Consider the following 24,450-nt stretch of genomic DNA (forward strand, 5'->3'; position numbering starts at 1 on the left):
ATTCTGCCAATCGATCGCTTGAAATTTGTTGAGAATTTGTGTTTCTTTTTTTCCTCTCTCTCTCTCTCTCTCTTTCCGTGCCTTGAGTTTGAATGTGTGGAAGCTGCCCATTGAAAGTTTTTTTTTGAGGGTTTGTACATGCGTCAGCTCGTGTTTGTGGCTGGAGTCTGCAGAGTTGACGTTTGTTGGCGAGAGTGAGAGTTTTAGACTGTCCCCTTCGTTTCGGGAGGCTGCTCAGGACCAGAGAGTGGCTATGGAGCGATGGGGGGAGAGAGCTTAGCCACGAATAGCCCGGGGGGATATTGGCAAATGACATGACCTGCCATGCGCTGGTTCAATGTAACCAAACCGGCGATGGAGGAATACCAGACCCTGGCGTATGACACAGCCTTGAGCACTTTAGTGGCGGTGCTGGTCTACGTGCTGCTCAAAGTGAGTGTCGACGGCTACCGGCAATGGAGAGCCCGGGTCAGGGTGCTGATTGTGGGCTCGGGTCCGGTGGGGCTGACCGCAGCTCTGATCGCCGCCCGCTCCGGGAAAGTGCAGCGCCTGGTACTGCTGGAGGAGCGCGGCCGGACCGCCCTCCTGGCCAGACCGCAGCAGATCGCCCTGGACCCCGGCAGCGTCCGCTTCCTGCTCGGGCTCGGCGTCGATTTTGACAACATGGAAGGGTGCTGGCACAACGAGCACTTCTTCACCAAGGTCGGCGTCTTCCAGGAATACCTGCTCAGCCTCCTGGAAAAGAAGAAGCAGGAGATGGACATCCAGATCCTGCTGGGGACCAAGGTGAGGGGCTACTTTACACCATCTTAGGGTGAGCGGTGACTTACTGCGCCGGAGCCAGTTTAATTATTTGGTTGGGGGTGAGTAAATGAGATCTTTACCTGTCAACAGAGTTGGTGTCTGCCCCATGTTCTATTACCAGCTGTTTCTGATACCCCCCCCCCAAAAAAAAACTTGCTTGCAGAATTCCCTCATTGAAGTTAAACAATGGCTTTTTTTAAAAAAAAAGTGGGCTTCATAGTCACCAATAGGGAGCCAGATACTTTGGTGCTGGAAAAGCACAGCAGATCAGGCAGCATCAGAGGAGCAGAAAAATTGACATTTCAGGCAAAAGACCTTCATCTTTCATCATTCCTGATGAAGGTCTTTTGCCTGAAATGTCGATTTTCCTGCTCCTCGGATGCTGCCTGACCTATTGTGCTTTTCCACCACCGCTCTAATCTTAACTCTAATCTCCAGTATCTCCAGTACCCACTTCTGCCTAACCAGACACCTTTTTGTTCTGTCCAAAGGCCCTACACTGTCGACCTCAAGGACTGCAATGGTCTGGGAAAGAGGCAACTGGGGGATAGGCAGTAAATGACGTCTTAACCAATGACAACCACTGCCTATGAACGGGAAAACTAAATTATCTGACTTCTGCTCCCAGTTTTTATTGGTCTTGTTCAACATTGGTAACAGTAAATCGCGTTCATTCTTTGGCTGCTGAATGCATTACGAGAAAGTGAGGACTGCAGATGTTGGAGACTCAGAGTTGATAAGGAGTGGCGCTCCAAAAGTTAGTGCTTCCACACAAACCTGTTGGACTATAACCTGGAGTTGTGTGATCTTTAACTTTGATAAAGTGTGACGCTGGAAAAAGCACAGCAGGTCAGGCAGCATCTGAGGAGCAACAGAGTCGATGTTTAGGCAGGACCCTTCTCCAGGACTAACCTGTTGTGCTTTATCCAGCATCATGCTTGTTCAACTCTGTGGAATGCTTTGTTTTAGGAAGACTGATTTTCACACAAAAGCATGACTAACCCATTATCTTGTCTTGTTCATCAACACTAGCCCAATCATTGGATCATCTAAAATCTATTTTAAACCTGGAGCTGGTATAGGATCTGTATATAAAAGGAAAGTGGATTGCAAGATTTGAGCTATAAGGAGAGGCTGAACAGGCTGGGGCTGTTTTTGCTGGAGTGTCGGAGGCTGAGGGGTGACCTTATAGAGGTTTACAAAATTAAGACGGGCATAGATAGGATAAATAGACAAAATCTTTTCCATGGGGTCGGGGAGTCCAGAACTAGAGGGCATAGGTTTAGGGTGAGAAGGGAAAGATATAAAAGAGACTTAGAGGCAACTTTTTCATACAGAGGGTGGTACGTGTATGGAATGAGCTGCCAGAGGATGTGGTGGAGGCTGGTACAATTGCAACATTTAAGAGACATTTGGATGGGTATATAAATAGGAAGGGTTTGGAAGGATTGGGGCCGGGTGCTGGCAGGTGGGACTAGATTGGGTTGGGATATCTGGTCGGCATGGACGGTTGGACCGAAGGGTCTGTTTCCATGCTGTACATCTCTATGACTCGAAGTGATTTTACAGAATGGGAATTGCTTTTCCTGTTGTGTTTGAGCTGGGCTGTAAGACTAGCTTTCCTGTCTCCTGGTTCAAAACCTAACTTGCCTTTGATGTGCAATGATAACTCTACTAGCATCTTCTGTTAGTAAACTTTGTAATCCACCTTTGTTGTAGTTAACCTTTTGAACAGTTAACTTTGACAATATTTGCATTTATCATGAGCAATTTGAACTAATCTCTGCTTCAGTGTCTCAGCCTGGAAGTTCTTTCTCCAGCTGTTACAGATAAGGGGTAGCAGTGAATTAGATTTATCATATAGTAGTAATCTTTTGACTGTAAACAGAGGTGTGTTTTAGTCTTTCTTTTAAACTTATCACAGCTTATTCTCAACAGGGAATATTTCCTCCAAACACAACTCCTATTTCAAAATGACCCACAGCAAGTTGTTTAAAATTCAAATAGGATTTATTAATGTACTCTCAACCTCAGACAGTAATTGCAACATACATACAAGGGAGAAATGAAAATAAGTTACACTCAGGAATAACTTTAATCAGAGATATAAGCCTTTCTTTGCATGAATTCCAGTCCAATAAGTCAATGTCCAGTGATAATTCTTGACTGATTATGCAGAATTTCTTTTTTACTTGTAGGAACTTTGATCCATTTGAAGAATATGCAGAGTGATTCTTTAGATTAGGAATTAGTTCCTTTTTCAGATCAATACAGAATTCTTCCCAGAAATCAGGTTTCAATAATGGTGATACTCAAGTCAGGCTTATACTGAGCCTATAGCTGCCTGCTTTTTCCTGTTCCAATGCTGAAAGCAGACTGACATGGCCTCAAAAGTAATTAATGCTATTTAAAGATCAGCCACGTGACATGGCTCCAGAACCAGTCAGTACGGCTAGCTCGATTGTTTTGACGCAAGGCATCAAAACAGTTACATTATCAGTAGCTTCTAGCACCACTGTAGGCATAACAATGTTTTCTGACTCTTCCTTCTTCAGTTCAAGATTAAAGATGAAAAGTCTGTGCCCTCATTGTCTAGTTGTGCCTACATTGCCTCTGCAATTATAGCTGTGGAATTCTCCAAGAGTGAAAGGTTAGCTTTGAAGATTTCTAAAAATTGCTGAACCCTTCGTCCATTTTCACACTCTAAATCCAGCAAGACAGCGTTTTGAAAAAAAATCCCTTTTTAATGCCTTGAAGGCATGACACAACATTCTGGGAATATGATTGGTAGTGGTTCATGAAGATTTCTCAACGGCAAATAGAGATGGGCATCAAATGTTGGCCTTTCCAGCAACAGTCACATTCATGAACAAAACTATTGCTGATATACTTGCTACATGATTATAGCAAGCTTTTAGTAAATTGTGCATTGTTCCTGTATTATTGCTTATCATTAATTGAATTGCTCCAGAGAGTGGTATATTCATAATCAACGGGCCCTTACGAAGTAGAGAAAGCCAGGTGGGTAAAAGGGGGTGAAAAACGAAGAGTGGGGTTAGAAATACAAAATAATGCAGAACATTTTGAGAAAATAAAGTGGGCTTAGTGTGTTAGCTGTTCGCAGGGAAGTAACCCAGTGATTTGTGATGAGAAAGAGACCGAGTTAAGTCCTCTGTACATTGCTGGACAATTTGCAAAGAGGGGAGCTATTTGTCCGATTTTCCCCAAGAATTTAAAGATATTCTTGCAATTATGGATTCGACATGCATTAGGCTTATTGCAATGTGAGAACCCTTTTTAATTAAATTTAAGTTTTCACAAGTCATTCAACCATCTCAGCCTAGATAAACAATGTTAGTATTATGAAAGCAAAGGATTATGGACGCTGGGATAAAAACAAAGTGCGGTATAACCATGATCTCTATGGGGAAAGAAACAATGTTAACATTGAGTCTTATTTGACTTTTTTGGAATTTGAACAGGGCTGAAAAATGATGTCTTTTTAACGTTATTTGTGAAGGAGGGGTTGAGCGAGTGAACAGATGGTAAGATTCCAGAGCAAAAGATGAAGGCAGTGATGATGGTTGTAGAGAAGGACATGATTGGAGAATAGGTACAAACAGCAAAAGGTAGACCCACTCTGAGAGCAAGCCATTGTGAACAAGACATGGATGTGGGAGAGAAGGCATAATAAATGGAGCACTGAGTTCATGGTCTGAAATGTTTTTAATGCCTTTATTGTAACAAAACATTTGAAGGCACTTCAATGTTTTATAAAGCAAAATGTGATATTGATCTACATTGAGCAGTTTGAAGAGATTTTGAGGAATGGCTGAAGGAAGAAAGATGGGTGCAGACATGCAGTGAAGACATTTCCAGAGTTTGGGATTTGGACAGCTGTGTACAGCAGCCAGAGTTTGAACGATTCAAATCGGTGATGTTCAAAACATCGGATATATGAGCAATTCAAATCTAAGGTTTGGAAGCTGGAAGGGGTGAGGCTGTGATGAGATTTCAAAAATGTGAATGAGAATTTTAAAATTATAAGGGGCCAAAATTATCATTCCTGAACACTTCAGATTAATGAAATATCTAATTTTCTATCTTTCGCTTTCCATTATTTCATCAGTTTGTTGTTCATTGTGTCCATTTACTATCCATTAATCCTGCTACTTTTCTTCTTTAAACTCAGATTAGTTCAGGAGAGAGCCTGTTGCTTTGAACATTCACCAAGGTCCCAGAAGTCTTATTGAACTCACTGTGCCATTATCAGGTCAAAGTTAAAATTCATACAACACCAGGTTAGAGTCCAACAGATTTAACTGGAAGCGCTAGCTTTCAGAGCGCTGCTCCCTCATCAGGTGGTTGTGATCAGGAGCAGTGGTCCAAAAGTTAATGCTTCCAATTAAACCTCTTGGACTGTAACCTAGTGTAATGTGATTTTTAACGTTTGTGTACACCAGTCCAACATCGGCGTCTCCAAATCATTATCAGGTCACTTACTCAAAGTATGAAGAAAAAAAACCTAACAAAATTGACATGCCGTGAAATGTTCAGTGGGTCAGTTTAAAGTTTCATATGAGTTTTGACTTATCATTTTGATCTAGAATCTTGCCTGTGCCCTGCACTTTTCCAGTATTTTGTTTGGGTAACAGTGAGGCTTGCAATTTATGGATATTGAGTGTCCATTTATGGTGAGTATGATAAATTGGCACTTTTCATGTAACCAGTGCTATTCCTTTAATGTTCTAAACATTCTCAGAACATATTGTTTCTCAGTAGCTTGGATGTGGCTCCAATTAATTTTACAAGAAGCCTCCAGGAAGGATGTTGTATTGATATAGTGCCTTTTACATTCTCCATTTGAAATGATTTGTAGAGTTAACTGTCTTTGTTAGCAAGATTTGACATTCAGTGAATGGGATGAAAGGTTAAGTATTTATTTTGTTCACTTGAGTAAGTGAGTGTTGAGCTAAGATGTGTTTTGCTCTTCCAGTTTGACTTTTCTGATCTAATCCTGGCTTAACAATCTCATTTTAAGTGTAACGTCTCTGACAATTCAGCAGTACATCAAAATGAATCAGCTTGGATTATATAATTGAGTGTTGGGAGTTGGCTTTCTACCCACCATCTACTAAATCAGAGGCACATTCTACTATTGAATCAAGGCTGACGCTTGATACAAATGCTGCTGCATTCACTTCCCCTGAGTTTTCTGTAGAAGTGTCCTGCAAGCGTCTTTTTTTTTTGTACCTTCCCTCTCTTCTATTAGAAAAGATGTTGAAGAATAGCTGTGTTTATGCCCTTAAATGGACAAAACTCCAAGCACTAACTGAAGAGGGAAAGAGGTGCTCATTTAGTTTTCTGTTTAACAGTACTCCTCTTCTTTCTTAAAAAGAAAACTGGTCCTTTGTGCCATTGTTGCTCACATTGCCTCCTACATTTTCCCTACCTTTTATAATTATGACTACATTTTTGTGTGTATTTATGTGCATGTAACAAGCAGTCCCTGGGTTACAAACTGGTTCCGTTCTGGAGTCCAGTCATACGTCATTTGCAAAACGGAATGGAAGTCAACACTGTACAATGTAAAATAAGTAAGGATGAACAAATGTTTGCATATCAGATCCTTAAAATTAATGTGGAATCTCATTCGTAAATTGGATGTCTATGAATTGGCCGCCTAGTGTACGGAATGTTTATTTCAACATATATCATTGACTAATGTATTCAAATATCCTGCATTCTTTTTCATTTTCTTTTCAGAATTTTGTAAGAATGCCACTCCTCTTATTGCTTCTGGTCTTCCCCTCTTCTTAAAATTAGAATTGCAAAAGGAGCTTGTGGATGTAGTGTTATTTAACTATTAAGTCACTACCTCTCCTTGCTGGTGTTCCCCATTGTTGATCTCTCGTTCTCAAAATAAAGTTGCCTTTGCTAAAGTAAATTACCCTGAATATGTTTTCCCAAGCAACACTGCTGGAATATTAAGCTGTAACCATGCTTTTTTTTCCTCGGAAGGTAATTGGTTAATAGGAATGGTAGCATTTCCCTGAATAAGTAGTTAATTCATTGTTCAGGGTCTGGAGGTGGAGAAAGTCATGGTTATTTTACACTGGCCAACAATTTTGTGTACAGTGCAAATAACCAGTTCAGGTTTACACAGTGTCTGTGGACTCTCTTCCTGCAGGGTTTAAATCAATTGTGGTTAATCTTCTATATACTACAACATGGTTACCTGGCGCCCTCACTTTAATATGATCAACATATTTGCCTCAACTTTCATCTGTGGCTCAGTTGGTAACCAGCACAGAATCAGAAATTTGTGTTAAATGGGACTTGAGCAAAATGCTTAGATTGAAGGAGGTTGGTATGGTGGCTCAATGGTTATCATTGCTGCCTCACTGTGTCAGGGACCTGGGTTCAACTCCACCCTTGGGCAACTGTCTGTGTTGAGTTTATACGTTCTCCTCGTGCCTGTGTGGGTTTCCTCCGGATGTTCTGGTTTCCTCCCACAAGTGTGCAGGTTAGGTGCAGGTTAGGTGGAATGGCAAGGCTAAATTGCCCTATAGTATCCAGGGCTGTGTAGGCTAGGTGGATTAGCCATGGAAAATGTGGGGTTACAGGAATTAGGTAGAGGTGTGCGTGTAGGTGGGATGCTGTTTTGAGGGCCAGTGTTGACCCAATGGGCTGAATGACCTGATTTTAGGGATTCTGATGCCTGCATTGTCAGAGGTACTTTCTTTAAGAAGAGATATTAAACTGAGACTCTGGTTGCATTCTGAGTTTAAAAGGTGTAATGGCACTTTTCAAAAAAAAAGTATCAAAGATGTATCCCAGGTATTCAGGTAAATAGTTTTCTCTCAACCAACATCATGAAAACAGATAACCTGATCTTTGGCACATTACAACTTGTGAAATATTGCTTTGCGCAAGTTAACTGATGTTTCCTGCATTACAACAGCAAATATATTTCGAAAGAAACTTAATTAGCAGTGATGTACTTCAGTGGGATGTGCAAACTAAATGGATTCTACAAACTTGTCAGTCCCCTTCATCCATTTTCTTCTACTCCTCCCCTGAACTAAGGGAATCTGGATAGTCTCTTTGACGTTTGCAATTTCCTGTCTGCCTGCACCACCATTCAGTAGATTCATTTCTGATCAGGTGTATCCCAGAACATTGCAGGAAGCTAGAGAAGAGATTGCAGGGCACTTAGCAGAGATATTTGTATCATTAGCCATGAATGAGGTGCCAGAGGACTGGAGGGTGGCTAAAGTTGTTATGTTTAATAAGGCTGCAAGGAAAAGCCAGAGAACTATAAACTGGTGAGCCTGATGTCCAGTGGTAGGTAAATTGTTGGAGGGGAATCTGAGAGACAGGATCTGCAAACATTTGGAAAGGCAAGAACTGATTAGGGATAATCAGCAAGGCTTTGTGCATGGGAAATCATGTCTCTCAAATTTGATTGTTTTTGAAGATGTGACTATGAAGGCAGAGAGGCAGACATTGTCTACATGGACTTTAGCAAGGCCTTTGACAAGTTCCAATATGGTAGACTGGTTTGTAAATTTATGTCACATGGCATCCTGGATAGGTTAGCCAATTGGATACAAAATTGGCTTGTTGGTAAAAGTCAGAAGGTGGTGGTAGAGGGTTTTTATTCTGACTGGAGGCCTTTGACCAGCAGTGTGCCGCAAGTAGTTCTGGGTCAACTGTTTGTCACTTATCAATGATTTGGATGAGAATGTAGTAAGTATAGTTGGTAAGCTTATGGATGACACCAAAATTGGTGGTATAGTGGACAATGAAGTTTATCTCTGAATACAAGGAGATCTTGATCAGATGGCCTAAAGGGTCGAGGAGTGGCAAATGGAGCTCAATTTCGATAAATGCAAGGTGGTGCCATTTGGTAAGGCAAATCAGGACAAGTTTTAAACAGTTAACGGTAGAGTCCTGAGAAATGTTGCCGAACGAAGACCTTGGGGTGCAGCTGCATAGTTCCTTTGAAAGTGAGGCCACAGATAGACAGGATGGTGAAGGAGGTGTTTGGTACACTAGCCTTCCTTGGTCAGAGCATTGAGTATAGGAGTTAGGACACTGCATTGCAGTTGTACAGGATATTTGTCAGGCCACTTTTAGAATACTACATACAATTCTGATTACTCTAGGAAGGGCATTGTTAAACTAGAAAGGTACAGAAAAAGTACGCAAGGTATTACTGAGACTGGATGGTTTGATTTATAAGGATAGGCTGGGACTTTCTTTCCTTGGAGTGTGGGAAACTGAGGGGTGACTTTATAGAGGTTTTATAAAATCATGAGGGGCACAGATAAGGTGAATAGCCAAGGCCTTTACTCCAGAATAGAGTAGTCCATAACTAGAGGGCATAGTTTTTAAAGTGAGAGGGGAAAAGATATAAAAGGGACCTAAGAGGCAACTTTTTCACATACAGGATGATGCGTGTATGGAATGAACTGCCAGAGGAAATGGTAGAGGTGTGTACAACTACAATATTCCAAAGACATTTGGACAGGTATATGCGTAGGATAGGTTGACAGGGTATGGGTGAAATGGAGACAAATGGGATTAGTTCAGTTATGGGAAATCTGATTGGCATTGATGAGTTGGCAGATTTGGCACTCCTCACGGTCACTTTCATATCTTCTGACAGAAGAAATTCATCTTCATCTCAGTCTTAAATGGGTACCCCTTTTTTCTGAACTATGCCGTCTGGTCCTAGACTCTCCCATGTGGGGAAGCATCCTCTGTCAAGCCCTCAAGATTCCCATCTGTTTCAATGAGATCAACTCCCATTATTCTAAACTCCAGTGAGTAGAGGCCAAACCTGTTTAGACTTCCATCCTGTCTTGATTTTGTGCAGTTACTTAGCTCCAAATTCAACTCATGTCACCAGATCATGTCCTAAGGGTTGACTACTTTGAGACTGCAAGGCATTAAAACGTTTTATTGATGCAGCAATAGTAGCCTTTGAGATAACAGTCAAGGTATGTTGTTGGAGTAGTTATTGCGTATCCTGAAAGTAGCTAGTGCTGAAACTTTTATTTGTTTTGTTTTTGGGCATCGCTGAATGACCAGCATTTATTACTTGTCCCCAGTTGCCCTTGAGAAAGTGGTGGTGAACTGCGACAATCCACCTGCTGTGGATTGATGCACAATGTCCATTTAGGAGGAATTCCAGGATTTTGACCCAGTGACAGTGAAGGAACAACAATATATTTCCAAGTCAGGATGATGAGTGGCTTGGAGGCGAACTTGAAGATGCTGGTGTTTCAATGTATCTGCTGCCTTTGTCTTTCCAGATGGAAGTGGGCATAGGTTTGGAAGGTGCTATCTAGGGATCTTTGCATTTGTGCAGTGCATCTTTCAGATTTTGTTGAGCATCAGTAATGGAGGGAGTGGATGCTTGTGGATGAGGTGCTAATCAAGTGGGCTGCTTTGTCCTGAATGGTGTCAAGCTTCTTGAGTGTTGTTGAAGCTGCCCCCCTCCAGGCAAGTGGGGAATTGATAATAAGGGATTCAGTGATGGTAACACCAATGAATTTCAAGTGGTGATAGTTAGGTTGTGTCTTATTGGTGCTGTAATAGCCTGGCATTTGTGTGGCACAAATGTTACTTGTCAGCCCAAGCCTGGATGTTGTCCAGATCTTGCTGCATTTGGACATGGACTATTTAAATCTGAGGAGTCACAAATGGTGCTGAATAGTGTGCAATCATTGGCAGAATCCTCCTTTTTTGACCGTATGATGAAAGGAAGGTCATTTGATGAAGCAACTGAAGATGGTTGGGCCTACGAACCTACCCTGAGGAACTGCTGAGATGACTGACCTCCAACAACCACTACCATTTTCCTGTGTGCCAGGTATGAGTCCTGTCAGTGGAGAGTTTGCCCCCGATACCATTGATACATGTTTTTGTTAGGGCTGCTTCACTTGGGTGAATGCAGCCTTGATGTCAAGGGCTGTTACACTCACCTCCCCTCTGGAATTCAGCTTTTTGTCCATGTTTGAACCAAGGCTATAATGAGGTCAGGGGCTGAGTGGCCTTGGTGGAATTCAAGCTGGGCGTCACTGAGCAGGTGCTGCTTGATAGCCCTGTTGATGACACCTTCTATCACTTTACTGATGATTGAGAGTTGACAGATGGGGTGGTAATTGGCTGGGTTGGATTTAACTTGCTTTTTGTATACAAGACATACCTGGGCAAATCTTCTGGGTGACATAATTGATGAAAATGTATTTTATTCCTCAAATGAGACACATCCAAGAGTATGTTCCATCCTCATTAACTTGACTGAAGCACCAGAGCCTTATATGTTGCATTTATGGATCAAAGTTTACAAAAATAAAAGTTCCTGAGATAATTTAGGTGAAACTAGCATCTGCCCATCTGAGGGGGAAGAGGAGTCGATTGTATGGTCAAGTCCTACTGAACAATTATATTTTATTCCAATAGAAATCTGTGCTCTGACCCAGCATACATATTTTCAGAAGATTTTGTGTTTTTTTTTCCAGAGCTATTTTTACCCAAAAGATCAGCCCTGAGAGGTCATCCATCACTGTCCATTCAGCCCTGAGAGGTCATCCATCACTGTCCATTCAGCCCTGAGAGGTCATCCATCACTGTCTATTCAGCCCTGAGAGGTCCATTCATCACTGGATTTAAACCATTGCTCATAGCACAAAACTTGAATATTGCTGAAAAGATACATGTTGAAAAATCATTTAGCCTTGGAGAATGCCTTTAAATGCTGGTCTCTGGCTTCAAGGTTGTTAAGGGATGATAGGGGTCATCTGTTTAGAAGAGGTGGTTAGTCTTAGATTTCCAAGAATGAAAAGGATAAAGGATTATTTGTATGGGGAAACATGTATTTGAGTATAGTTTTCTGATACTCAAACTGAGGGAAGTGAGCAGACTGATAGTCAGTGTAATGTTATAGGTAGTGCTTGAGACTGACCCCATTTGGCTGGAATAAATAAACTTCTGAATGAGAAAACATTGGGCACAAGGACCTGCTTCACAATAACACTCAATAGTGGAGCCCCCCAAGGATGTGTCCTCAGCCCCTGACTGTATTCCCTCTACGCCCAATGACTTGCCACATTCCAAACTAATGCCATTTGTAAGTTCACTGATGACACCATCCTAGTGGGACAGATACCTAAAAGTAAAATACAGAAGGGAGCGAGAGGGCTTGGTGACTTGGTGCAATGAGAACAACCTCTCTTTCAATGTTGGCAAAACTAAAGAACTGATTATTGACTTAAGAAAGAAAGGGCGAGAACAAGCCACCCCCCACCCACCCATTTACATCAATGGAGCAGAAGTTGCGAGAGTGGAGAGTATCAAATTCCTCGGAGTGACAGTATATGACAATCTGTCCTGGACTTCCCACACAGATGTGATGGTTAAGAAGGCACAACAATGCCTCCTTTTCCTTGGGCAGCTCAGGAAATTTGGCATGTCCATGTCCTCACCAATGTCTGCAGATGCACCATGGAGAGCATACTGTCCAGGTGCATAACTGGTACGGCAACTGCTGTGCCCAGGACGGTAAGAAACTACAGAAGGTTTTGTGCACAGCCCAGACCATCACAGAAGCCAACCTTCCATCCATGGACTCCACTTACACGGCTCACTGCCATGGCAAAGCTGCCAACATTGTCAAAGATCCATTGCACACGGTCATGATCTCCTACAATCTCTTTTGTGAGGCAGAAGATGCAGAAGCCTGAACACCTGCACCAGGAGGTTCAGGAACAGCTTCTTTCCAGCTGTTATTAAACTGAATGGATTCTCTTACCTCAAATAATACTGATTTTGCTAACACTGCTGTCACCTAATGCACTCCCTGTGCAATGTAACCTGTCTGCCTCTCTGTTTGAGCTGTACATTCTTTCTTACTATGATCTGCCTGTACTGCTTATGAACAAAGCTTTTCACTGCACTTTGGTACATGTGACAATGAATCAATCTATCAAACATAAAGTTATTTTCTTTTTAAAAAAAACCAAATTGCTTTGCATTAATTCTCCTGAAACCAATTGTACCAGTAATGTTTCCATAACCTTAGTTCAACCTACCATTATTTCAGATGATATCTGCACTGCTGTCTGTCGTGCATCTCTCCCATGTGTTAGCATTACTCTCTCTCTGCAATAGAAAACCTGAAAGCCTATCTACAATTATCATCAATTTATGAAAGCTCTGAGGTCAGCACATCCATTGTTCTTGATTGAGTGATATTTACTGGTCATGACCAGTGAGTATAATTTTCTAGTTCTGACCGATGGGTTATCAATGATCTTTTATCATTTCACATTTGTGGAGTTTGTGGCTGATACCCCTAAGTTTCTTTTCTCGACATTGAAGGAATAGTTTTCTTTTCATCTAGTGAAGTAAACTGTGTTCCCTAAGTTTATGATATTAAATGGAATGATGCACACTCCTTTGGTAATCTGGTAGAATGAGATAGAAGTACAGGAAATAAAGTTTCACATCCCTAATTGCTGGAACATATTCCTGTGTATTATAACTGCTAACGAGAAGGAATGTTCCCTAGTAGTTGTCACGTTATTCTATTTACGAACTTTGATTTTTGTTTTTTCTGAATGCCTTTTCTTTTATCACTTGAGTCTTACCATTCTGGAATTTACAAGTTTCCACTTAATTGTTAAGAAGGAAGTAAACCTGGATAATAATCAGGGGCTTTCTGTAGTTATGAATCTGAACAAGGTCCCCATAAGCTTTGGTCTTGTAAATGTTTGTGTGGTAATGCCATTTTATTTATAAGGGAGGATGCAATTGGATTCTGAGAGACTGCTCTCTTTAGTTGACAGGGACTGCATGAGCAACAATATCCCCTTTTAAAATATGATGCATGGTATTTTTTTCCCAATTCATTTTAGCTTTTCATGTTTCTGTACGTGGCCACATACACACATGCAGAATTTAACATAACAAGCCATGCGCTGTACTTTCCAGACTGCTGCACCATTGTGTAGTGCAGCAAGAATTTCGATGAGCAGTAAAGACTGCGTTTGTGGCTTTGTTTTAATATGCTCAATGGGGGATTTTCAATGCACATATTTATACCTCGAAGTGTGAACACAAGAGTGAAATTCTGCAGCCCCCAGACTGCCATTTTCCCCTCTAATATTTTAAGTAGAAAATCAGAGTCTGAGGTTGCACTGCTTCTTAATACACCTCTGTTTTGTCAGGAGTATTGAATTGGAAAATATCCTTCTACTATTACCATGTATCTTGTACAATGTCTTGACTTACATTTGAGTCATAAACACAGTGAAAATCCTTTCTGAGTTCCAAAATGTACTTCACAACAATCTGTTGTATTGTTAGTTAATTTATGAAAGGGTAGAAACTAAATGATGGTGATTGTAAAGACTGTTTGAATGTGAATATGGTAGTAATTAGCTTCATTCAGTGTCCCTTTACTTGTTCAGACAAATTGCCAAAAAGATTCTGTGAATGAGCTTCATTTTGGTTATCCTGAATCTAAATTTACCATTTATCTTGAATGACAATCGGCTAAGATCTAATTTTCACAAAATGATTGAATCTGATGGCGTGGGGGAGCAGAATTAAGATGACACACAAATTTAATTGGTTGTTTGTGTTTATGGTAACATTAGTTCATCTCCATCACAGTCTGGAGTTTATTAACTGTGGTAATCTGATTATACTATTGACATTCTCCAGTTAAATAAAATAATTAAACTATCTAGTTTGAATTTTATTTCTTCTTTCCACTCCCTTTTTTTTAGTATCGGAGTAGGGTTTTTTTTTATTTGAAGTGGTTTACCTGCCAAGACTGTTAACAGGCTATTGGGTTCCTCTGAGAATTGTAGTTGATTTGTGATCCTGTGCTGAACGGGCGTGTCCGTATGTGGCTGGACAGTAGGCAGAAGCAGCAGTAAAACTTTTTTTTTTCTTTTTCACCTACCGGTCTATTTATTCTGAATTTAGAAACGTCCCCAGAAGAGGGGGCATATTTTTTCACGTGAGGAGGAAGATAGATATAAAAGACATGAGGAGCAAACTTTTTCAGAGGGTGGTTTGTGTGTGGAATGAACTTCCTGAGGAAATGGTGGATGAGGGCACAGTTACAATGTTTAAAAGGTTTTGAGGGATATGGGCCAGGAGCAGGCAGGTGGGCCTACTTTAGTTTGGGATTATGTTCAGCATGGACTGGTTGGACCAAAGGGTCTGTTTCCGTGTTGTATGACTCAGTGATTCTGGTAACACCATTGATTTTAAAATAAAACTGCTTTATTATAATATGAGAATTCTTGCTCAGAATGGAGAGGATTGAGTAATTCTTTAGTCAGTCTTCAAGACTGTGTTTTTGGACATGATTGATTCTAGCTGCCTAATTTATGTAAGCAAGTCCAATGAACTGGAGACATGGCAGGCTACGTCATAACTACATTAACTACCTTCAGCAATAATGGTGCTGTATCTTTTGAATTTCAGATATTTTATTGTAATTGCTGTTCATTCTTTACTCTTGTCTTCTGTTTAATCGGTTTCAATTTGAAGTTTTTAAGTAAGCTTTGCGAGTAAGTAGCCTGAAGCTGGGACTGTTTGAATGTGCACTAATACATGCATTTGGTTTCAACACTGACCATATCTAGTTATGTACTTGTGATGGCTTGATAGTTCAGATCTTTGCAGGAGAGAAAATTTGAAGAGTTGGCTGTGGATGACCAATTTAGCACTAGACCTAAGCAGAAGTCTCACTCGCTTTGGTTAGGACATTGATTTTATGGAACTCTTAGAGCCTTTAACATTCGATTAACTGCTCATCACACACAGGATTTGAAATTGATATTCCCCTCAGCCCATCATTGGAAACCCAGTTACATCTTTTTTCAGAAGACTATTTTTCCAAATAATCAAGACATGAATGAAATGAGATCACAAGTTAAATATTCTTATTGCAACAAACTGCAATCCTACATTATGTAACAGGCAACTACCCCCATCAAGTTAAGGAAGAAGAAACTTCTACCTGAACTAAGCAATTCATCCAGATGACTGACTTTTGCCTGAAACGTCAACTTTCCTGCTCCTCAGGAAACATTTTTCGTCCTTCACAGTTTGACCGTTTTCCATGTTTTGACTTTTAACCATCAAGGTTCACCTTTTTAACAAATTTTTCCAAACAATCTGAGTCCCATCTGTTTAATTCCCTTCCCTTTTCAAACAGAAAACAGTCGCTTACACAACTCCTGGTTCTTAGTCTCTGTTTCTCTCAAAACAGTTGTCCCCTTTTCTGCGAGCTATTGTGCAGTGTGTGAAAACTGTCAATCGAATTGTTTAATAGATTGCTGTTTTGAATTTCACCCACATGGCAATCAGATCGCAGGGCAGGTGCTGAAGCTGAATGCTTCCAAACTTTCCAATTTTAATACCTCAGTCATGTAAAGGTCAGCACTTCAGTAACTTCAGTTTAAGATTAATATCACTGTTTCTGCTCTGTTTGAAAATTTTGAGAAACATTTTCTCTGGTTTCTGCTCCAGCTTATTTTCATACTGCTGACTTTTAACAATTTGCCTTGAAGTATTCCTTTTTTATTTTAAATGGTTCAATTTTATTAATCAGATTGAAAATGAGTCTAATCACAAACAATTTTAATATGTATCTTGTCCATTGGTGAATAATAATTTTTGACAAACTACAAAAGTACTTGACAGAATTAGTGGCTACTTGATTTGGCATGTAATATAGTAGTCCATTTCTTACCTTTTAAAAACAAGCTTTTCAAACATCTCCACTGGTATCCTTATGCCAAAACACCCATCAATTTGAAACCAGCAAACAGTAGAGATTAGTGGAACATGAAATGGTGATGACATTGAACTGGAAAACTTAATTAGAATTTGAAATTTGGTGATTTTTGTTTTATATTTTGTCAATTTTGTATAAATATGTTTGCACTTCTGTAAATTCAGACAAGAATTCTGTCCTAAATAAAAACAGAACTGCAAATGCTGTAAATGAACAGAAACAAACTGGAAAAATTCAGCGGGTCTGGCAGTATCTGTGGAGAGAAATTAGTTAACGTTTAGGGTCCAGTGACCGTTCCTCAGAACTGGACTTCTACCCTAATTTGCATAAATGTGTGACATTGGAGTCATTTCAGATCTGTCTCACGATGTTCAATTCATTTTAGTAAACTTCTCTTTTACTTTGGAAAATATAACGGAAATCCACAAAAGGATGAGTGTTAATCATAATTTCAACTGCAAATATTGGCACACAGCAATGATACTTCTGAAGAGAAGAATTTGATCGAAAATTATTCTTTTGTGAGAATTGCAGACTTATCTGATTACATCCATTTGAGCATGTTGACATATTTGACTTGAAACAAAAAGGGAAAAAATAGACTTCATTTACTGTACACAAAATATTGGCAAAAGGTGGTATGTAACTTCAAAGGCAGGGTATTCTAATGGCATGAGCTGGAAATGTGTTGCTGGAAAAGCGCAGCAGGTCAGGCAGCATCCAGGGAACAGGAGAATCGACGTTTCGGGCATAAGCCCTTCTTCAGCCCTTCTTCCTATTCTAATGGCATGTTGAGACAAGCAGAAAAATGTATATTTTCTTGAGTAGCATGTGTTGGGATCTGTGAAAGAGAATCATGGTATAGATGGAAGAAGTTTGCATAGACAAAATTGTCCTGGAAAACACTCATTGTGCAACTGTAATTGCACCATGTATCTGTCTAACCTTGATTCTAATTTTTTTTTTCTTATTGCTTTGACATGCAACTTTCTCATCCCTTTTTCTCACCAGCCTGGTATGCCACACTTAATGAGGCTTAAATAAAACATTGAGGCTAACATTTGATGTTTGGCAAAGGCTGTGGCGTTGATGTGAGAAAACAATGGTTAATGTGGTAAATTATATCTGGAAAACTCTGCCCTGATAGCGTGACTGAAGCAGATCCAGTCGAAATATTTGACTGAGAACACAATCAATATTTAGAGAATGGGCGAAGTTGACTAACAAAGAGCTGATATGAGCAAGATGAAATCGGTCATCTCATGTATCATTCTACAGCTCTGCCAACATTATGAACACTTGATTGGTTGAGATGTGGGAAACTTTAAACCAAGTTCCCAGCTGCTTGTTGATCTACGTTGCCTTTCTGATGAAAGACCCGATGATCAAGTCAACAATGCCTATTCAAACAGCCTCCTTATTTCAAAAAGGGAATCAGATGATTCATGTCACTATTGCTTGAGTGCCAGTGATACAGAAGAGGTTTTGTCTGTTTAAATAATCTGTTTCAATTACCAACAGCAATCCTTTTATGAGCATCTGTGAAATATGGGAGCATGCACGTTTCTTGGCACTTAAGATTGTCCATGATAAGTTGAGTTTCCTTTTTTTTGGATGCCAAATGAAAGACTCAAATTCAAAATAAGGGAAGATTTTGCCTTTTGGAAAACGTTTGGACAATTCAAAGCATTAACAGCCAATGTGGTACTTTAGGTGGTCATTGTAATATGTCAAAGGTACCTGGTGCCAATATATGTGCAGTCATGTGGCAATGACTGAATTTTTATATTTGTAATGATGGTAACTGAAGGACCAACAAGAGCAATAACTCCCCTCCCTTAGACAAAAGGCTCCACAGTATTATTTCTATTCAATTGAGGGGGCAGAATGAGCTAGTGTTTTAATGTATCCAAAAGACTGCTCTTACAATAGGGCAGTATGTCGTCAAGTGATCAGATCTGAATAACTGCCTACTAAAAATGTTTGCCAGTTGAATTACTTGTTTTAAGGCACCAAGTAGGAGCTATCTTTTGCTTTTTTGGAGAGCCAAATTCCAATGTTTCCTTTACAGAACTGAACTGCTTTTGTGATTCATACTTAAATTATGTTTTGCAGTAAAGAGATATGTTTTGGCAGGTTCTTGGGACTTGAATGTCTATCAGACATAGTCATAGAGTTATACAGCACGGAAACAGACCCTTCGGTCCAACTCGTCCATGCCGACCAGATATCCTAAACTAATCTAGTCCCATTTGCCAGCACTTGGCCCATATCTCTCCAAACCCTTCCTATTCATATACCCATCCAGATGCCTTTTAAATGTTGTAGTTGTACCTCCACCACTTCCTCTGGCAGCTCATTCCATACATGCAACATCCTCTGTGTGAAAACATTGCTCCATAGGTCTCTTTTATGTCTTTCCACTCTCACCTTAAACCTGTGCCCTCTGCTTCTGGACTCCCCCGCCCCAGGGAAAAGACCTTTTCTATTTATTTTATCCATGCTTTTCATGATTGTATAAATCTCTGTAAGGTGACCCTTCAGCCTCTGCTCCAGGGCAAACAGCCCCAGCCTACTTAGCCTCTCCATGTAGCTCATATCCTCCAACACTGACAACATCCTTGTAAATCTTTTCTGAGCCCTTTCAAATTTCACAACATCCTTTCTATGGGGGGGGGGGGGGTGTAGGGAGACCAAAACTGCACACAATATTCCAAAAGTGGCCTCACAAATAACCTACATAGCTGCAACATGATCTCCCGACTCCAATATTCGGTGCTCTGACATGGGCCATACTGTGTGTGCCATCCCATGCTGTAGCTGTTTGTGGGACTTTCTAGGTATATCTTCACATATTATAATGTGCATGTTTGCTCCTGAGGAGTGTTGGAGAGCACAATGTTTCAATATAAGGCCTTCACCACCAACATCCTAATGTATTGAACACCTAGGCTAAATGTTTTTATGTATACAGTGTGTTTTGGTCAGAAGCAAGATCCGACAAACAATGAGGCGCACAGTTGGTTAATCTGTGTTCTAGGTGTGGTTTTACCTCCTACATTGTAGGAATCTGTGCAATTGAGCTAAATGAGGAGATTGGGGGAAAGAGCTGTGTTTGAGAACGTAGATCACAGCCCTTTTAAGTTCAAAATGTTAGAAAATGTCATAATGACAAAGCACAGGCATTTTAATTTTAATAGCTTTTTCTGAGTTTTTCTCATTCTGTAAATTCCTCTGCAGCCTGTCCATTTTGTGAGTAAACAAAAGGTGAGAGCTGATTTGCAAAATTTCAATAGAATGCCTTCATGGAGTCCCTAATCCTGATGGAGAGCTGAACTGGTGTGCGTTGGTGTACCTGTGTTTATATAGCTGTTGACACAGCCATGTTATTGCTCAAACTATCTGTTAATTCACGTTTCTCAATTCAACGGGAGAAATTTCCAATTCTGTCTCCTCAAACAGAGACTTTGTGTAAAATCAAATAACCTCTGCTGATGAGTCAGCGAACTTAGAGTGCATGGCTAGTTAAGTCATAACAGATTAGAATGTTTCCAAGGCTGCCGTTTGGGTCTGTGCAGAGTTTGCTGACTCACATCCCTGCAGATAGTAATGGTCTGACTTTAGGACCTGACAGTAACCCTGTTGCTGAAATTTGGAATGAAATGAGTAGCTGACAATTCTGACCCATCACCCCTAGCTTAGCAGAGGTGGGAGAGGGACAGGAATCTGTAATTTCAATTCCACTATCGCATCTCTTGAAATGCTCGATGTTCAAGTGAGGGTGTTTATGCAATTTCATCTTAACAGTATGCAATGTCTGTGTTTAAAATATTCCCTTTGCCTTCATTTGTGGATTCTTATTTTTTTAACACATTGTTCTCTGGTCTGCTCTCTGTCTGGTGTTAGGCACAGTTCTGGTCTTTGCTTGAACCTGTTATGTTCTAATCAGCTTTTTGCGCACACACATTTTGTGATCAGCTCAGTTGGCTGGACACCTGATTTGTGACCCAACTGCAAGGGTTAAATTACTGCACCGGCTGAGGTTACCACAAAGGACCCTTCTCCAACTGAGCTAATCGCAAAATATGTGTGTGAGAGAGAAAAGCTGATGATGACAAAACAGGTTCAAGCAAGGATCCTCCCCTTGCCTGCGCTGTGGTGACCCTCAGGTTAAGCTGTCCCGCTCTCTGTCTTGCTCAATAAACATTGTGAATCTTTTGGTTGTTTTTGTTTTCCCTTGCCTGTCTATTTCCTAAGTCGGGTCGGTAGGGCCAGTTTTTGTTTTGGGTTGGTGAAAGTTGTTTTAGCTAAAGATCAGAATGGGATTTCTGTGTTCGGACTCAGTTGACATGTCTTCGATAAATGCATTCACGTGTTGTATCATGGCGTGTAGCCTAAAGGTGTAAAAGTTTCATGGTTTAGTCTACTCGGGTCACTTGAAACATAGCAGTCTCCTCTAAGCTTGCTGCTCTGTTGGAACCCAATAGTTTAATATTAGCCTGAGGAATACAACGTTTCCACATGACAAATGGGAGACTGATTAGCAAGGTTAGATCTCATGGAATACAAGGAGAACTAGCCAGTTGGATACAGAACTGGCTCAAAGGTAGAAGACAGAGGGTGGTGGTGGAGGGTTGTTTTTTCAGACTGGAGGCCTGTGACCAGTGGAGTGCCACAAGGATCGGTGCTGGGTCCTCTAGTTTTTTTCATTTTACATAAATGATTTGGATGCGAGCATAAGAGGTACAGTTAGTATGTTTGCAGATGACACCAAAATTGGAGGTGTAGTGGACAGCGAAGAAGGTTACCTCCGATTACAACAGGATCTTGACCAGATGGACCAATGGGCTAGGAAGTGGCAGATGGAGTTTAATTCAGATAAATGCGTGGTGCTGCATTTTGGAAAAGCAAATCTTAGCAGGGCTTATACACTTAATGGTAAGGTCCTCGGGAGTGTTGCTGAACAAAGAGACCTTGAAGTGCAGGTTCATAGCTCCTTGAAAGTGGAGTTACAGGTAGATAGGATAGTGAAGAAGGCGTTTGGTATGCTTTCCTTTATTGGTCAGAGTACTGAGTACAGGAGTTGGGAGGTCATGTTGTGGCTGTATAGGACATTGGTTAGGCCATTGTTGGAATATTGCATGCAATTCTGGTCTCCCTCCTATTGGAAAGATGATGTCAAACTTGAAAGGGTTCAGAAAAGATTTACAAGGATGTTGCCAGGATTGGAGGACTTGAGGTATAGGGAAAGGCTGAACAGGCTGGGGCTGTGTTCCCTGGAGCGTCGGAGGCTGAGGGGTGACCTTATAGAGGTTTGCAAAATGATGAGGGGCATGTATAGAATAAATAGGCAAAGTCTTTTCCCTGGGATCGGGCAGTCCAGAACTAGAGGGCGTAGGTTTAGGGTGAGAGGGAAAAGATATAAAAGAGACCTAAGAGGCAACCTTTTCATACAGAGGGTGGTATGGGTATGGAATGAGCTACCAGAGGAAGTGGTGGAGGCTGATACAATTGCAACATTTAAGAGGCATTTGGATGGGTATATGAATAAGAAGGGTTTGGAGGGATATGGGCCGGGTGCTGGCAGGTGGGACTAGATTGGGTTGGGATATCTGGTCGACATGAACGGGTTGAACCAAAGGGTTTGTTTCTATGCTGTACATGTCTGACTCTATGACAACTGTAATCAACGTTTTCTCGAAGGAGGGAAGGAAAAGGAGCAGGGAATCCATTTGTCTCCATTATCATGCTGCTGCTATGCCTGTACCTTTTTTAGAGGTCCACGCAGAATGCAAAGAAATTAGAGGGAACATTGGTTGTAACAAATGTATGGATGTCTTTAATGCCACAACAGGCACACCAGTTTCTTATGTTACGGGAGACTGTTAGTAGCGCTGCACCAAGTGAAACCTTTTGGAAGTAAATCACGAACTTGTCCGCATATTTAATAGCTGAGGAGTGTCAATTGTTGAAGGAATAAAATATTCAGTTGAGAAACAGTCTAGAGTTTCTGGATGCAAGAGCTTTTGTTTTAGATGTTGAAAATGTTTAGTTCTGTACAATGCTCCATGAAAAGCTGAAGCACATCAGCATCGCCTCACTAGGAATTTTAATTGCCATTTGTATTGTTGCATTATTCTTCGCACTCTAGTTTGGTCAGGGACTGATGTTTGGAGAATGTGCCTAGGAGCACATCTTTATTTGGACTTTTTTTTTTAGATGGAAAATCTTAAATTCACCAAGAAACGGTTCTAGCGAACCATTAGCATGAGTACATGGGCTTTCTTCCCAAAGCAGTGAAGTACCTTACATGGATTCCATCTGAGTGATGACAGACCACACAATGGGAGTTGAAATCAACCCAATAAAGAGTACAAATGCACAGAACAGTCTTCCCTTGTTTAACCCTGCTGGAACAGGCAGATTTGGCGATGCATAATTTCATAATCCAGACTGCCTCAGTTTTATGGAGTTGATTTGACTTGCATTTGGAGTGACGGTAAGGGTGAGGATTTCGAGTTCATTTGGATGGGTCATCAACGGCTCAGCCAGCATTTTATTTCCCATTTTTAATTACTCTTCAGTAGTTAGTAGTGAGCTGACTACATGAATCACAGCAGTCCTTTAGCTTAGGAGCATCCCCAGTGTATTTTGGGATTTCTAGGATTTTGATCCAGAGAAAGTGAAGGTTGTGATTTGGAGATGCCGGTGTTGGACTGGGGTGTACAAAGTGAAAAATCACACAACACCTGGTTATGGTCCAACAGGTTTAATTGGAAGCACTAGCTTTTGGAGCGCTGCTCCTTCATCAGGTGATTGTGGATGGCCTGACATTTCCATGTCCAGATGGTAATGTTTATGTAGCAAGTTCAATACAATTTCTGATCAATGACAACCCCTAAGGTGTTAATAGAGGGGCACTCTGACAATAATGGTATTGAATGTTGGGCGAGATGGTGAGATTCTTTTCTGTTGATGATGGTCATTGCCTGGCATGTTTCATGCCGCTAAGCAGATTAGGCCTGGATATTGATCAGCTCTTGCTGCATTTGTACGTGAACTGATTCAGTATCTGAGGCAGTGCACAATGTTCAGCACCGTTCATCAGAGGACATCCCAACTTCTGACCTTTTTTATAATGAAGGAAAGATCATTGATTTTGATTTCATGTCACATGTACCTAAGTACAGTTTAAAAAGGCTTTGTGAGCAGTCCAGGCAGATCATAGTAAGCAAGGACATACAGGTGACAGGGTGAAGAAAACTTGGGCAGAGTGAGGCCGACAGGTTACACCACATTGGGCTTAGGATGTTGCCCTGAGGAGTTCCTGCAGACATTTCCTTGGGCTGAAATGATTAATCTCCACAATTGACAATCACCAACGTAGACAGCTATCTGTGTATTAAGATAGAAGAATTAAATGCTGCTGTAGTTGGTCACAGTATGAAAGGCTTTAGGCTGAGCAGGAACAGGTTCTGCAATTGGATATCTTGTAAAATGTTCTGAACCTGAACAGCACTTCTTTCTTTAATTGTTTGGTCACAGACAAGACCATGTCGGAGGATAACTGGTGTTTTATGGTAGTTGTATGTTATAGCACTGATGTGGGTCCTTTTTTTTTCAATCTTTTTGAGTTCCACATCCAATACAGTGTACAAGTACACAAAAATGTCCAGCATCTGCTGCAAGATTATTTTGTCAAAGGTGCTGGAAAAGTACAGCATCCAAGGAGCAGAAGAGTCGATGTTTCGGCATAAGCCCTTCATCAGGAATATGATTATGTTGCTTTGGTGTTAGAAACTGTGTAGAATATC

General features: G+C 40.8%; 1 protein-coding gene across 2 annotated transcripts in view; it reads left to right on the plus strand.

Annotated features, from left to right (window-relative positions):
• LOC122558223 (uncharacterized) overlaps positions 1–24,450 on the plus strand; it is a 106,540-nt gene continuing 82,090 nt past the window's right edge. For both annotated transcript variants that reach the window (XM_043706557.2, XM_043706558.2), the window contains exon 1: positions 1–786. In XM_043706557.2, coding sequence (XP_043562492.1) covers positions 325–786 — 462 coding nt within the window. In that variant the 5' untranslated portion in view covers positions 1–324. The remainder of the gene's footprint in view (positions 787–24,450) is intronic.

Source organism: Chiloscyllium plagiosum, unplaced genomic scaffold (assembly GCF_037043375.1).
Source record: "Chiloscyllium plagiosum isolate Xiang-an unplaced genomic scaffold, Cpla_swu_hap1 HiC_scaffold_17, whole genome shotgun sequence".
In the NCBI taxonomy this organism is placed as follows: domain Eukaryota; kingdom Metazoa; phylum Chordata; class Chondrichthyes; order Orectolobiformes; family Hemiscylliidae; genus Chiloscyllium; species Chiloscyllium plagiosum.